This window comes from Lactuca sativa, chromosome 8 (assembly GCF_002870075.4).
Source record: "Lactuca sativa cultivar Salinas chromosome 8, Lsat_Salinas_v11, whole genome shotgun sequence".
Classification (NCBI taxonomy): Eukaryota; Viridiplantae; Streptophyta; class Magnoliopsida; order Asterales; family Asteraceae; genus Lactuca; species Lactuca sativa.
Window position 1 is genome coordinate 23,688,867 of NC_056630.2, and position 14,155 is coordinate 23,703,021.

At 32.4% G+C, this 14,155-nt stretch overlaps 2 protein-coding genes across 3 annotated transcripts; both read right to left on the reverse strand.

The window, feature by feature from the left end:
* Nucleotides 1-1,634: 1,634 nt before the first annotated feature.
* LOC111888969 (60S ribosomal protein L23a) lies at nucleotides 1,635-3,030 on the reverse strand. 2 transcript variants are annotated; one of them, XM_023885100.2, is made up of 4 exons: nucleotides 2,914-3,030; nucleotides 2,686-2,726; nucleotides 1,987-2,350; nucleotides 1,635-1,882 (listed from the first exon to the last, which is right to left on the reverse strand). In XM_023885100.2, the coding sequence occupies exons 2-4, from the start codon at nucleotides 2,699-2,701 to the stop codon at nucleotides 1,798-1,800; spliced, it is 465 nt and encodes a 154-aa protein (XP_023740868.1). In that variant the 5' UTR covers nucleotides 2,702-2,726; nucleotides 2,914-3,030; the 3' UTR covers nucleotides 1,635-1,797. The 2 variants fall into 2 exon arrangements, with proteins under 2 accessions (XP_023740868.1, XP_023740869.1); XM_023885101.2 differs by having other exon boundaries at nucleotides 2,823-2,952.
* Nucleotides 3,031-11,665: 8,635 nt separating this feature from the next.
* Nucleotides 11,666-13,886, reverse strand: LOC111888944 (uncharacterized). Its single transcript, XM_052766319.1, has 6 exons — nucleotides 13,581-13,886; nucleotides 12,969-13,490; nucleotides 12,633-12,882; nucleotides 12,488-12,553; nucleotides 12,006-12,358; nucleotides 11,666-11,920 (listed from the first exon to the last, which is right to left on the reverse strand). The coding sequence occupies exons 1-6, from the start codon at nucleotides 13,884-13,886 to the stop codon at nucleotides 11,666-11,668; spliced, it is 1,752 nt and encodes a 583-aa protein (XP_052622279.1).
* Between the last annotated feature and the right edge of the window lie 269 nt (nucleotides 13,887-14,155).

A 14,155-nucleotide genomic window follows, 5' to 3' on the forward strand; every position in this document is an offset into this window, starting at 1 on the left:
TTGTTTTAAAAAGCTATACCAAATACCCACAAAATTTGAACGCTCGTTATCTTCCTTCACCTCCACCAAACCAGCAACCACTTCTCCCTCTCACCCTCTCTGAGCTACCTCCCTCCACCAGCTACTTTGCCGGCAGCAACTCCTCCAACGGCGCCGCATCCTCTATCGCCGACTCCCTTCGTCAAAGTAATGTGTTTTTTTCGAGGTGAGAGTTTCTTCATCTTTTTTCCCCCAAAACTCGATAATAAGAGTTGGAGACTTTTTTCTGGAATGTTTTGCTTGTATTTTCAATTGTTAATTTCCTCCTCCCTCTAAAAATCAATTATCAGACGCTATTTTCTTTTTTCTTTCTGTGAAAATCGAGTTCAAGATATTAGGGTTGTTTTGGTCTTTTTTATTTCTTCTTATGTGGTTTGTTTTTCCTCTAAAAATCGAGTTTTCTATGTTGAAGTTGTATGTAGTTGCGATGCTTGAAAATCACAGCTGGAATTATGTTTCATTTGTTGCAATATCATTGAGTTTTTTTAGTCAAACAGGTGAGTTTTGGTAAGATATTGCATATGTCCAGATGTAATTAGTTTAGTTTGCATCATGTATTTCTTTATTCCAATAAATTATATGAGAATGAAGAGTTGTGTTGTATTTTGCAACTAAACAAATGTCATAGTACTCTAGCTTAGGGATAAGCAGTTTTTCCCAAATCCCGATCCCGTATCGGTACCGAACCGTACCGAATTTAAAAATACAGGACGGTACTTGGTACTCCAAATACACAAAATTCAGGATTCGATACCACTGGTACCAATACTAGTACCGAAAACCAGTACCATTCCCGGTACCGGTGATTTTAATTCGGTTCGGTACTCAGGATGAACTTTTGATCGAATTCGGTTTTCGGAAAATCAGGAACAGTACGGGTCGGTGTCGGTTTCATCCCATGCTCATCCCTACCTACCCTAGCTGTACATCCAATGTAACGCATATAGTTTGGACAATCCTTGCAGTTCCTAACATCCATGGGATAATTTTTTGGTTGTCTTCATTTGGATTATTGGTTTGATTGGAATCTTACAAATTTCATGTGGATTGTCTACTATAATCTAATCATTTTCAGTTTTCTGAAGATCAATTCAATTTTGAAGTCAATGAAAATACCTCCATTAATGATTGTATAACTTTCCATCGAGCCTATTTGTTTCCTTGTAGAATTTGGAGGTTTAAACATTGGAAAGAAAAATGGAGTGACTATTGAAGGGCATGTTTGATGTAACGATGGAAAGAATACATGTTTTCTTTTCCTCTGGGAATCCAAAAGTTTAATCTTTTTTTTTGTTCTTTTAAATGTTTCTAGATTTCTACAATTTTGATCAATATAATGGAATTTTTCATCATGTTTTTTTGTGTTTTTGTATGGTGTTTATATATCATTTATGATTATTTAAAAAGATGGTTACAGCATTATATAAAACAGAAACATTGAATTCAAAATAATACAAAAGGGTAAAATGATCCTTTTTACAATTCTGCAAAACAATTCAAAGGTTCCAGCGCCACAACATGTTATAAATTCATGTTTTAAAAATTCAGATCCACTAAGAAACCATAAAAAAAAAACTTCAACATAACAAAACAACTTAAAACAGAGGCTATAGTATGCTTCCATTACCAAATGAAGAATCCAAATAAAAAATAACCACATTAAACTTGTAACATTCAAGATATTAAAACTAACAAAACTGCCACAATGAGCATACACTTTCCCTTTCAAGTTTAAACCAAAACAACACCTTACCTCACTTAGATTATTCCAATCTTGTTTGCTACATCCAAAGCATCATAGTCTGGGGTTAACCTAACATAAGCCTTCTTTGTTCCATCAGGCCTGGATTTTTTTTAAATAAAAACAACAAAACTTCAAAAATCCACCATTTTGTCTAAAATTTATCAAACATGTGTACTAATAGTGACAATTATTGAAAATAATACCTGATCAAAGTGTTGACTTTCTTGGTCTGGATATCATACATCTTCTTAACTGCAGCTTTGATTTTCTTCTTGTCAGCACGAATATCAACAATGAAAACCAGGGTGTTGTTGTCTTCTATCTTCTTCATTGCAGATTCAGTAGTCAAAGGGTACTTCAAGATTTGGTAGTGGTCAAGCTTGTTTCTTGGTGGGGCACTGATACGAGGATACTTTGGGTTTCTGTCAGTCTTCAATGTTCTTGGGCGATGAAATGTCACCTTTGTTCGGATCTTCTTGGCCTTCTTTTTGAATGTTGATCCTGTCTTCACAGCTTTCGCTGTCTTTAGAGCCTGCGCCTTTGCATCTCCTTTCTTTGTAGCATCAGCTGTAACAGTAAATTGGGCAACATGAGTATCAGCAAGAAGTCCTTTTTTTATCAGATGCAGAGCATTCATACAAATATATATATTTGTGACAAATATATATATATATATATATATATATATTTGTGACCTAACTTCTCTTCAAATTACTCATGCTTCCTGCAGCTCAACAATCTCGTATTAACTAAACAGAAAATTTGTTTGCTGGATGTGAAACATAAGGTTGGATTGTAAAGTGAGTTCTAGCCTTTGATATGTATAAGCTTTAAATATTCAATAAAATTGATAAATATAGATCGACAAAAAGGAACAGCATATAGAAGCGATGAGGTGTTACCTTTAGCGGGCGACATTGCTAGCCGAACCTACTGCAATCCACTGAAAATAATAAAACAGGGTTAGTCAAAACGATGTAAAATTGCGAAACGAGGAAAAACAAACGGATATAGGATAGATCTTAAGTGATGAGCATACATAGTATAGCGACAATCGTATGGATTGCTAATGTAATCTGAAACCCTAATTCAGAATATTTAAATCAGTAAGAAGAAAACCAAAAACGTACCCTGCAAAAAAGAAATGAGGAAGAGTTGCTTGCGGCAGCTAGTAACTAGGGTTTCGAGTTTCGACGTTCATATTGAGGTTTTTATTAAATTGATACACTAATATGAAAATGGGCCTAGCCCGATAAAGACCGTACACCAATTATTTTTAACTATTCTTCAACCTTATAAGAGATGAGCCCATTCATAGTTTACATGATTTTAAAAATAAAAAAATAAAAAAATAAAAAAAATCTTAATAAAAATACTAATATTTTATTTTAATATAGGAAAAAAAATTTAACTCAAATTTATTTATAAAATCATGAATTATTTGTAAAAATGATGATTATACCATTTTTTTCCAGTTTCATTACTTACATGATTCCATTAAAGTCTCATTATTTTACCTAATTTACGAGTAAGTCAAAAATTAAAACTTAGTGATGATTTAATCATTTTTTCAACAGACATTTTATTAGTTTATTGTTACGTGGATGTCTAATCATTAAATGAGTTGATAAGTTGGATATGATGGGTTGTATGATGTTACATTTACCGTAAAATTTGATATTCATCTCATTGGCTCATTTATGACTATGTATATGTTATCGGCGAAAAATGGCGGGAAATGAGCTGATGTCTAATGAGATGGATATACCAGGTTACATAAGATTAGATAGACAAATTGAAATTTCTTATAAACTTAAAAAATAACGAAGCTGTTGCTACTTTATGTAATTATTGCAGTCTTCGTTGGATGCATTTTGTATTCTAAAAAATATACAATAAATCAATATATCAAGTTTTATGGTAAACATAACTAGGCATGAGCAAACAGACCGAACTGGCCGGACCCAGACCCGAACCGGGAACCGGTTTCGGCCAAAATCAAGAACCGAACCGGCCCAAAGGTTATACCGGTTCCGGTTTTTGTCGGGTTTTCGATTTTGGAACTGGTCTGATTTGGCACACTTCCGTACGGGGCTTGTAACTCATTCAATTTTTAACCAAATCAAGCGTTTTTATAGTCTAAACTTAACTACAAAACCTAAAATAAGTGTAGGAAAAAAATTCAGGTAAAAAAAAAACTTAAATTGAGTGAGTTATGCACATTTAAACAACAAAGTCATATTACGATTTAATTGTTGTAACATATTTTTTTTTTATCTGACACTCTTCCTTGCGGAGCTTGTAACTCATTCAATTTTTAACCAAATCAAGAGTTTTTATAGTCTAAACTTAACTACAAATCCTAATCTATATGTAAGAAAAAGATTCATGTCAAAAAAACTTAAATTGAGTGAGTTATTCATATTTGAACAACAAAGTCAGATTACATTTAATTGTTATAACATAAAAAAATGATTTGACACCCTTCCTTGTGGAGCCTGTAATTCATTCAATTTATAACCAAGTCAAGAGTTTTTATAGTCTAAACTTAACTACAAATCCCAATCTATATGTAGGAAAAAGATTCAGGTTAAAATAAGTTAAATTAAGTGAGTTATGCATATTTGAACAACAAAGTCAGATTACATTTAATTGCTGAAACATAAAAAAATTATGATTTGACACCCTTCCTTGCGGTGCTTGTAACTCATTCTATTTTTAACCAAATCAAGCGCTTTTATAGTCTAAACTTAACTATAAATCATAATCTACATGTAGGAAAAAGATTCAGGTCAAAACAAGTTAAATTGAGTGAGTTATGCATATTTGAACAACAAAGTCAGATTACACTTATTTGCTGAAACATAAAAAAAATTCTGATTTGACACCCTTCCTTACGGGGCTTGTAACTCATTCAATTTTTAACCAAATCAAGCGTTTTTATAGTCTAAACTTAACTACAAATCATAATCTACATGTAGAAAAAAATTCAGGTCAAAAAAATTAAATTGAGTGAGTTATGCAACTTTCAAATTTTGAGTGAGTTATCCGGTCCGGTTCCCGGTTTTGGGCCGATTCCAACAACCGGTTTTTACCGGGTCCCGGTTCCAAAAATTAACGAAATTATAGTATCGGTCCCGGCCCTACTGGTTCCATCGGGTTCTGGTACCGGTTCCGGGACCGGTTCCGGCCGGTTCCCCGGTCCAAATGCTCATCCCTAAACATAACATTATATAACCCAATATATCTAGCTGATCAGCTCATTTAATGACTAGGCGTTTAGGCCACCAATGAAACCGAAAAATATATGTTCCATGGAGAAAATGGTCAAATCATTACTAAACTTTTGTTGAGGACTTATTAGTAAATTATGATAAAATAATGAGACTTTAATGGAAACAGATAAGTATTGAAACCGACAAATTGAAAAAAAGTGGTCAAATCGTCATTTTAACCGTAATTTTTCATGCTTTTTCGTAAACAAATTTTAGTTTATGTCTTTTTTCGTAAATTAGGGTAAAATATTATGATTTTTTCTGGAGATTTCCCAGATTTAAATCTCAAAAATAGGCATAGTCTTCAAATTTCTACTTTTTTTTTACCTATAAAATTACTTATATTTTTTTGGTATGGATAAATATGACCATCCTTATAACCAATTTATACGGAAAGAGTTACATCGAAGCATATTAAATTTTCAAATATTATGGATAATAACCTCGTTTAGGGAAATTAAGTAATATAACATATATAAATGATATATTTGAAGAAAATAATTATTTTTTTCAGTTTTTGAAAAATAAATACTTTCTTCTAAATGTCTCGTTCCATACTATTGTTGTAATTTGTAACATCATATTTCCGGTCATTTCTTATTTTGTCGTGGGCCAAAAGTCGATTGTGTAAAATCTTTGAGACTTAAGGAGGTAAGTATTAGACATTGTGAAAGGAGGTAATAATGGTTGAGAGATCTAACCCTTAAATTGTGTTTTGGGCCGAAGGGTAAAAATGGAAAAGCCATAGGCTGGGTTCGTGCTTGAAATATGGATTTTCGTTCGAGAAGTTTTTATCCCGAGATATTTAGATAATATTGTCGAGCTCTTCAACACCTTTCTGTGGAAATTCTAAATTTTTATCTATTTATTTATTGGGCAACCACACTAACTTGTCTTTTTGTATCTTTGACCTTTAAGGCTTCAACTTTAAAAACATGAACATAAAAGCAAGAAGACAATTTTTTGACATTAGCAATCTTTTAATTTTCATGTTTTGTCAACACCTCACAACATCTCATTATAAATAGACCCTTCCACCTCTACATTTTCATTTAACTTATTATTCTATAGGTTGAAGGCTTGAAGTTGTTTTTTCTTTTCAAGAGCATACATAGAAGCTAACCGTCCAATTGAAGTATGTTTCTTTTTAATTTTATGCAAATATGCATTTAAAGTAATTGACTAATTTACGTCTTTATACTTCAATTAGGTTTCGTTTTGAATCTATTAGTTTTATGTCTTTGATACATCGTTTTTTTTACATGCTTTAAATCTACCTAGATTTTTTACTTATTTGTATAACATTTGAATTTGAAGGAGATGTCCACATGTTGGCTACATTTTGATATATTGTAGGTAGTAGAAGATGATGTGGTTGAATGAAGGCAATCAAATTGTAAGTATTGTTTCGCTACACTTAAAGCCGATCTATCGACATGGTACAAGTAGCCTTAATAGACATTGTCGTACGTGTGCCAAAAATCCGAATAATATAACTAGGTAATAAGTTTTGTGCTTTAAATTTGTTTGGTAACATTTTTTTAATACTAAATATGTTTATTTTTGTTTTATCAATAGAGATTGAAGATGCGTTAACTCGACAAGATGGTCAAGGAACACGTGTTGTCTTGTTCTTAATGGTTTAAGAATTTTGATTTGAATTGTTTTGAATATTAGACTTTGATTTTGAATTGTTTAAGAATATTGATTTCAATTGTTTTGAATATTACATTTGAATTGTTTTATTTAAATATTTCATTATGACACCGAACAAAATTAATTAATTATAATCTATTAAATTAAGTTCTTTCCATTTATGACACCAACCTCCATGGTTGAATGGTTACCCAGGTTAGTTGCTTATTTGCTGGAAAAACTATAAGTTATACAATTAAATTTCTCATGTAACATTTTAAGTACCTCAACTTGGAATAAATTTTATAGTTTCATCCAATGGTTAAAATATTTCATCCGAGTAAAGTGTACACTTTTACCCTGTGTAATTTACACCCACATGCACAATACAAAACAAGTAAATCATACAATTAAATGATAAATTTAGAAACTCTCACATCTTAATCATACAGTGAACTAACCATGTCCCAATAATTTTAATAAAATTGATATCAAAAGAATATAACTAGTCATTAATATCTATGGGCCTTTTTCCATTTCGATTTTGGGTGCGTATTGCGTCTTCCAACTCTAATATATATCGGAAAAAAAGTAATGTGAAAGTAAATATATAACCAACGATTTGTTATTAGATAATAAAATGAATTTGTTTGTTACCTTTAACTATGTCATTATCTTTAAAAATGTCTTCGATGTTGTAAAAAAATCGGTTTCTTTGATTTCCTTACCCAATCTTGGTTGCAAACCAAGGCCTCTATTATAGGTGTGGACAAGTTTGCTCTATAAGTATCAATTATGCAACCGTTTGTACTAAAAGCGGACTCGGATGCCACAGTAGATATTTGAATGCCCAAAATATCTAATAACATAAACATATAATATTAAATTATACTATCTTATAATAAAAACTATAAGTAATTAAAATTATACCTTTTGTCATCTGCGAGAGAATTAGATAATGAGATGCACTCTTTTTCCACCAAACTAGTATATCAAAGTTTTTAACACTTTGGGTTTGTCCTTCATTCAACTACCTTGTTAACTCTGTTTCCTTTGAAGCCAATGGGTTCACCGATTGAACAAAATAGTCGTCCAAAAAGTCGTCATTGTCATCAATATGCACGACATCTTGACTACTATCGGTTTCTGATGGTACGTTAGAGTCGGGATTGTACTCATTATAAAAGTTCTCAAATCTCTTTTAAATATCATTTGATGAAGACTTAGCCTTTTCAATAATATCTAATTCGGAAACGGGATTATTTTCCGGCATCTTGTACTTAATAAATGTTTCAAAAGCATGTTTAAGAAATTTTGTCTTCATTCGCGGATCCAAGATAGTCACAAAGTACATGTAGTCGTTTAGTTTTTCAAATTCGCCCCAATACTTCTCATATTTGATACTTCTCATATTTGTCTATCATATCCTTCCCAATTGAAGAAAATCGTTTGTTTATAATAAAAACTATAAGTAATTAAAATTATACCTTTTGCCATCCGCGAGAGAATTAGGTAATGAGATGCACTATTTTTACACCAAACTAGTATATCAAAGTTTTTAACACTTTGGGGTTGTCCTTCATTCAACTACCGTGTTAACTCCGTTTCCTTTGAAGCCAATGGGTTCATCAATTGAACAAAATAGTCGTCTAAAAAGTCGTCATTGTCATCAATATGCACGACATCTTGACTACTATCGGTTTCTGATGGTACGTTAGAGTCGGTATTGTACTCATTATAAAAGTTCTCAAATCTCTTTTAAATATCATTTGATAAAGACTAAGCCTTTTCAATAATACCTAATTCGGAAAGGGGGTTATTTTTCGGCATCTTGTACTTAATAAATGTTTCAAAAGCATGTTTAAGAAATTTTGTCTTCATTCGCGGATCCAAGATAGTCGCAAAGTACATGTAGTCGTTCAGTTTTTCAAATTTGCCTCAATACTTCTCATATTTGTCTAAAATATCCTTCCCAATTGAAGAAAATCGTTTGTTTTTCGACCATACCCGTATATGCTTGTAAACGCCGCATATTTCTCCAAAAAACTGATTTGCCATCGGTTTTGAAGTCGTCAACACCAATTATGTTTTGACCTTGAACTTCTCAAGAAATGAGACCATTGCTCGACAAGTTACAAAATCTTCACTCACGGGGGTTACCACATCTCATGTAAAGGAACGATCTATCAAAAAATATCTATAAAAAATTGATATCTCATTTTTGGAGTGTTGTTAGTGACTCAATAAAAATGCAAATAAGGTGTTTCTAGAGTCTATAACTATTGTCAAACAATGAACTACATTTAAAAAAAAACAGCCCCAACGGACTTATAATGAAGTAGATATGACAGTTTAAAACTAACAAAAAATTCAACAACAACGATGTAACAGAAAAAAAAAATTGATATCTTATTTTTGGAGGGTTATAAGTGACTCAATACAAATGCAAATAAGGTGTTTCTGAAGTCTATAATTATCGCCAAAAATGAACTACATTAAAAAAAAAATCAGCCCCAACAGACTTATAACAAAGTGGATATGACAGTTTAAAACTTACAAAAAATTCGGCAACAATGTTGAAACAAAAAAAAAAAAAAAAAAACTTGATATCTCATTTTTGGAGGGTTGTAAATGACTCAATACAAATGCAAATAAGGTGTTTCTGGAGTCGATAACTATTGTCAAACAATGAACTACATTTAAAAAAAAAAAAAATCAGTCCCAACGGACTTATAGCAAATTAGATATGACAGTTTAAAACTAATAAAAAAATTCAGCAACAATGCAGAAGATTTAAAAAAAAAAGAATATAATAAGAAACTACCTTCCATTTCATACTCGTATAAATCTTTTTCTAAATCCACTGTGATCTTCAATAAGTCGTAGGTTGAGTTCCAACAAGTGGGACAATCGTTGCTCAAAAACTTGGTTGATTCCGCCCCGACGACTTTCATGCACTTTCTAAATAGGGTAATCCTTTGTGTGGACTTTCTAACATATGTTACCGCATTTTGCAAACATTTAACACTTTCATCGTTTTTATCCATCCCATCTTTCACAATTAGATTGATAATGTGTGTCATACACCTAATGTGAAAGTGCTTTCCTTCGTTGTACATGTTTGGTAATTTGTTTTTTTTTTAAATTCTATTGTCTTGTCATTAGAACTTGCATTATTAATCGTGCAAGTCATGACATTCTTGATACCCTACCCCTGAATACATTTCAACACTTCTTGTCCGATATCTTCCCCCCATTGACTATCTAATTCTTTAAAGTTGATTATTCGTTTGTGCATCTCCTAATCATCATATCATACTATATTATAAATGAAACATTTTTCCTTTCACCACATTCATTTGAAACTACCATGCATTTTTTCTTTCGTCACATTCATTTGAAACTCCCATGACTTTTCAATTTCTTTCTAATAATAATAATTATAAGTTGGTTAATAAGGTTAAATAAATATCAAACCTAAAGTGCAATCATATATAAACTAAATTTCAATATTAAAATAATATCTTTACTTCTACTTATAAAGTTATGTTTTTTTTTTAACTTTTAACATATTATACTTAATTTATTGGTTTAAATATATTGTTGGATGTAAACCATTATCATTTTAAATATACAAATTTGGAACAACTTGTATAAAATACTTAAATTATTAATTTGAATATAACATTACAAGGTCAACTTAAATATAAATTTTAGTTGAACTTAAACAACCCAAATAATATTTTGCAAATAGTTAAAAGTGATAAATTGTAGTGTATTTCTAATAATGATTATAAGTTGGTTAATAAAGTTAAATAAATATCAAAACTAAAGAGTAATCATAAATATACTAAATTTTAGTTTTAAAATAATATCTTTACTTCTACTTATAAAGTTATGTCTTTAACTTTTAACATATTATACTTAATTTATTAATGTTGTTGTATGTAAACATTTATTAGTTTAAAGCTACAACTTTTGAACAGTTTGGACAAAATACTTAAATTGTTAATTTAAATATAACATTACAATGTCAACTTAAATATAAATCCAATTCCACTTAAAAAAATCAAAGAATATTTTGTAAATAGTTAAAATTGATATATTGTAGTGATAAATGCAAAAACTAAATTGTAAGTGTCGAAGATGGCGATTTGTCACTCTATTGTGCATCCAATTGCAAAACGATTTCTGCAAGTGTCGAAGATGGCGATTTGTAGATGTGGAATGGAAACAACGAAGTTGACCTCATGAACGGATCGTAACCCACGAAGGCAATTTTTGAACTGTTCAAGATGTGGGTTCTTAAGGTGGGTTGACCCTCCGATGTGTGCAAGGGCATTGGTGGTGATTCCAGGTTTGATAAGATCAATGAATCGATTAGAAGAGAGGGTTGGGATTGCAAGTGCAGAACTTTGGAACTACCGGCTGATGTTGTTCTATTCATGGATGTTTTTTTTTTTGGTTTTATTTTAACCAGTAAGGATTTGGATGGTAATAGGATGGGGTTTATTGGTTTCTTTTGTACGCATCTAACTAGTTCAGGGGGTTTTGGATTTTGATGGAATGGGTATTTTTGGTTTCATTTTGTTGTATGAAGTGTAACACATTAAGTTAATGGAAATGATGATTATGTATTTTGTTGTAAATCAGTGGTTTTGATGTGCATTTCCGTATGATACATTGTTATAACTGCATCTTGCAAATGGTTAGGAATGGTATTTCAAATCTACATTGTTATACATGCATGTTTTTTAGAAAGGTTTGGAGAGGGTAATTCATAAGCAAAATGTTGATAAAATCATTACAAGTCTATGTTTAACCCATACAAACATGAGACTTACTTTCAACATACTTACTGATGGAAGGTCTTAACCCATACAAACATTACAAAAGACCTAGTTACCATAATTTAAACAACCAAACCATAATTTAAGTTTCAAAAGACCTAACTACCCAAACATCCAACTAACTACTTAACAGAATTGCCTAAATTACCCTTTCCCTTTCCTTGTGTCTTCCCCTTTGCCCGTGTCTTCCCTTTTCCCTGTGTCTTCCCCTTTGATCCAACTTCACCAATGCCTCCCTGCCCTTTACATGTTCTGGAATTGTGCCCCTTGTTATGACACTTTGAACAAGTGACTGCAAGAAATTTCCTGCTCAATTTAGTGGTTTGGTTGTTGGGCTCATCAACACCTCTCCTTCTCTTCTTTTTTGGCCTCCCAACCTCCACATATACATTTATTATATTTAAAACATTAACATACATGCTGGCATTAAAAGTACATATCTAGCCTAGTTGACATAACAACCTGTGTGTGATGTTTTGGTGGAGTTAACGTGAATGGACAATCACTTTTTGGCCACATTGAACGACCATTTATTGGATCAGTTTTGTTCAGATACATGGCTCTGCATGTTGATAACTTATAGCAAGGATGGACCCAATCCTCAACATCAGGGGCATTTTCTCCATTTTCAATTTTGTTCCATATAGCAGAAACAACATGCCTACATGGAAAACCTGTAATCTCCCAGAACCTACAAGTGCAGCTTCTTTCATTTAGGTTCACCACATATTGATCCTGCCATGTGCTTGCAACTTGGTACTTTCCTGCCCCATTATACTTAGCTACATACTTTGCTGCTTGAGTCTTAATCTCCTCTAAAATTATAGTTGCAGTAGTACTTAGTTCACCTTGACACTTATCTATTTCCTTTTGCACAACACACAATCTCTTCATGAGATACTCTCTAATATACTCTAATCAGGTGATGATTGGTTTATCCTTACCTTCCTCTATCTTGGCATTGAATACCTCACAAAGATTATTCAACAAACAATCAGTGTGTGCCCTACCTGTGAAAAACATATTCAAAAAGAGAATTTACAAATCTTATATTAAAACATAAAACTCAACAACTTCTAAATGACATACCACTGAAGTGAGATTTAGACCATGTCTCTGCAGGAATCTTACACAACCAAGCATGAGCTTCATCATTCATTTTCTTCAACTCATCCATTACATATTTAAAGTGATTTAATGTTGTTGCTCTACCACATTCCCAAACCAAGTCACTCAACTCTTTTCCTTTCCATTGTTTCTTCAAATTCTCCTGAATATGCCTCAAACAAAACCCATGTTCTGCATTGGGGAATACCTTTGCAACTGCTGGTATTATCCCCTTAACAAATGCAAATACAACCAGTTTCATTTATAAAAATAGAAAGTAAGGTACACTATCATGAGAAACAATTAGGTAAAACATACCTTTTGTCTATCAGAAATGAAGGTAAAATTTGAATTTGCTCCCAATTCCAAGTCTTCTCCTAACAGTTTCATGAAGCAGGTCCAAGAACTAGTTGTCTCAGCCTTTACCACTGCATATGTTACATGGTATATTCCATTATTTGAGTCTAGACCCACAACAGTTAGTACATGCCCAGGATATGGGCCTTTCAAGAATGTACCATCAACTCCCAGGAAATCCCTTAACCCAGTTTTGAATCCCAACTTCAATGCACCTAGACATACATATATTCTTCTAAAAGTTCTTGTAGTAGTCGACAAGCATGGTTTAGAATACACATATATCCTAACAATTGAACCAGGATTAGTGTTTAGAAGTTCCAAAGCATAATCCCTCAGATACCCATATTGAAGTTGGTAGTCCCCACTAATCACACATTTAGCCATTTGCTTTGCCCTACCAACCTTTTGAACTGACATACCAAGCTCCAACTTCTTACACAACTCCTCGTGTGAAGCTTTGATTGGAATTTTAGGGTTACTCTAAATTTGTGGGACAATTAAGTTTGCTAAATATTTTGAAGTACAAGCTTTCATTGATCTTTTCTGCAAACATTTATGGACATCATGTACTGTTTTCACCAACCAATCCTTATTCTCATCTGGCCTCGAGATTTGGACTGCCCAAGGACATTTTCCTTTTTTACTAATCACATTTTTGTCCTTGCACTTTACTTTACTTCTAGTTGATGGGCCACCACATTCAACTGTTTCAGTAGATTGTCCCTTGCACTTTACCTTACTGCTAGTTGATGGCCCACCACATTGAACTGTTTCAGTAGATTGGCCCACAACACCTCCACATTTGACCCTTATCTTGATTTTATCATTTTTTGCTAAGGATAGGGACCTCCTTGTATTTACAGCATGTGCATGCATGTAGTCCACAACTTCCTTCTTTGTTTTTAAACACTACCCCACCCTATATGGTTTTAAATGGATCTCCCCATGTGAGCATGGAGTTGACCTACTCAACTCCTTAAGCATTTTTGTCCTTTCATCTTCATAAAATCCTGCATACTGATAATCATCACTTTGAATAACTTCCAACTCTTCATCAACTATGTCATTCCCTATACTTTCGGTTTTGCTTGTTTAAAATTCCATGTTCATCTACATCCACGACACTTTGGAATTCACTCATGTCT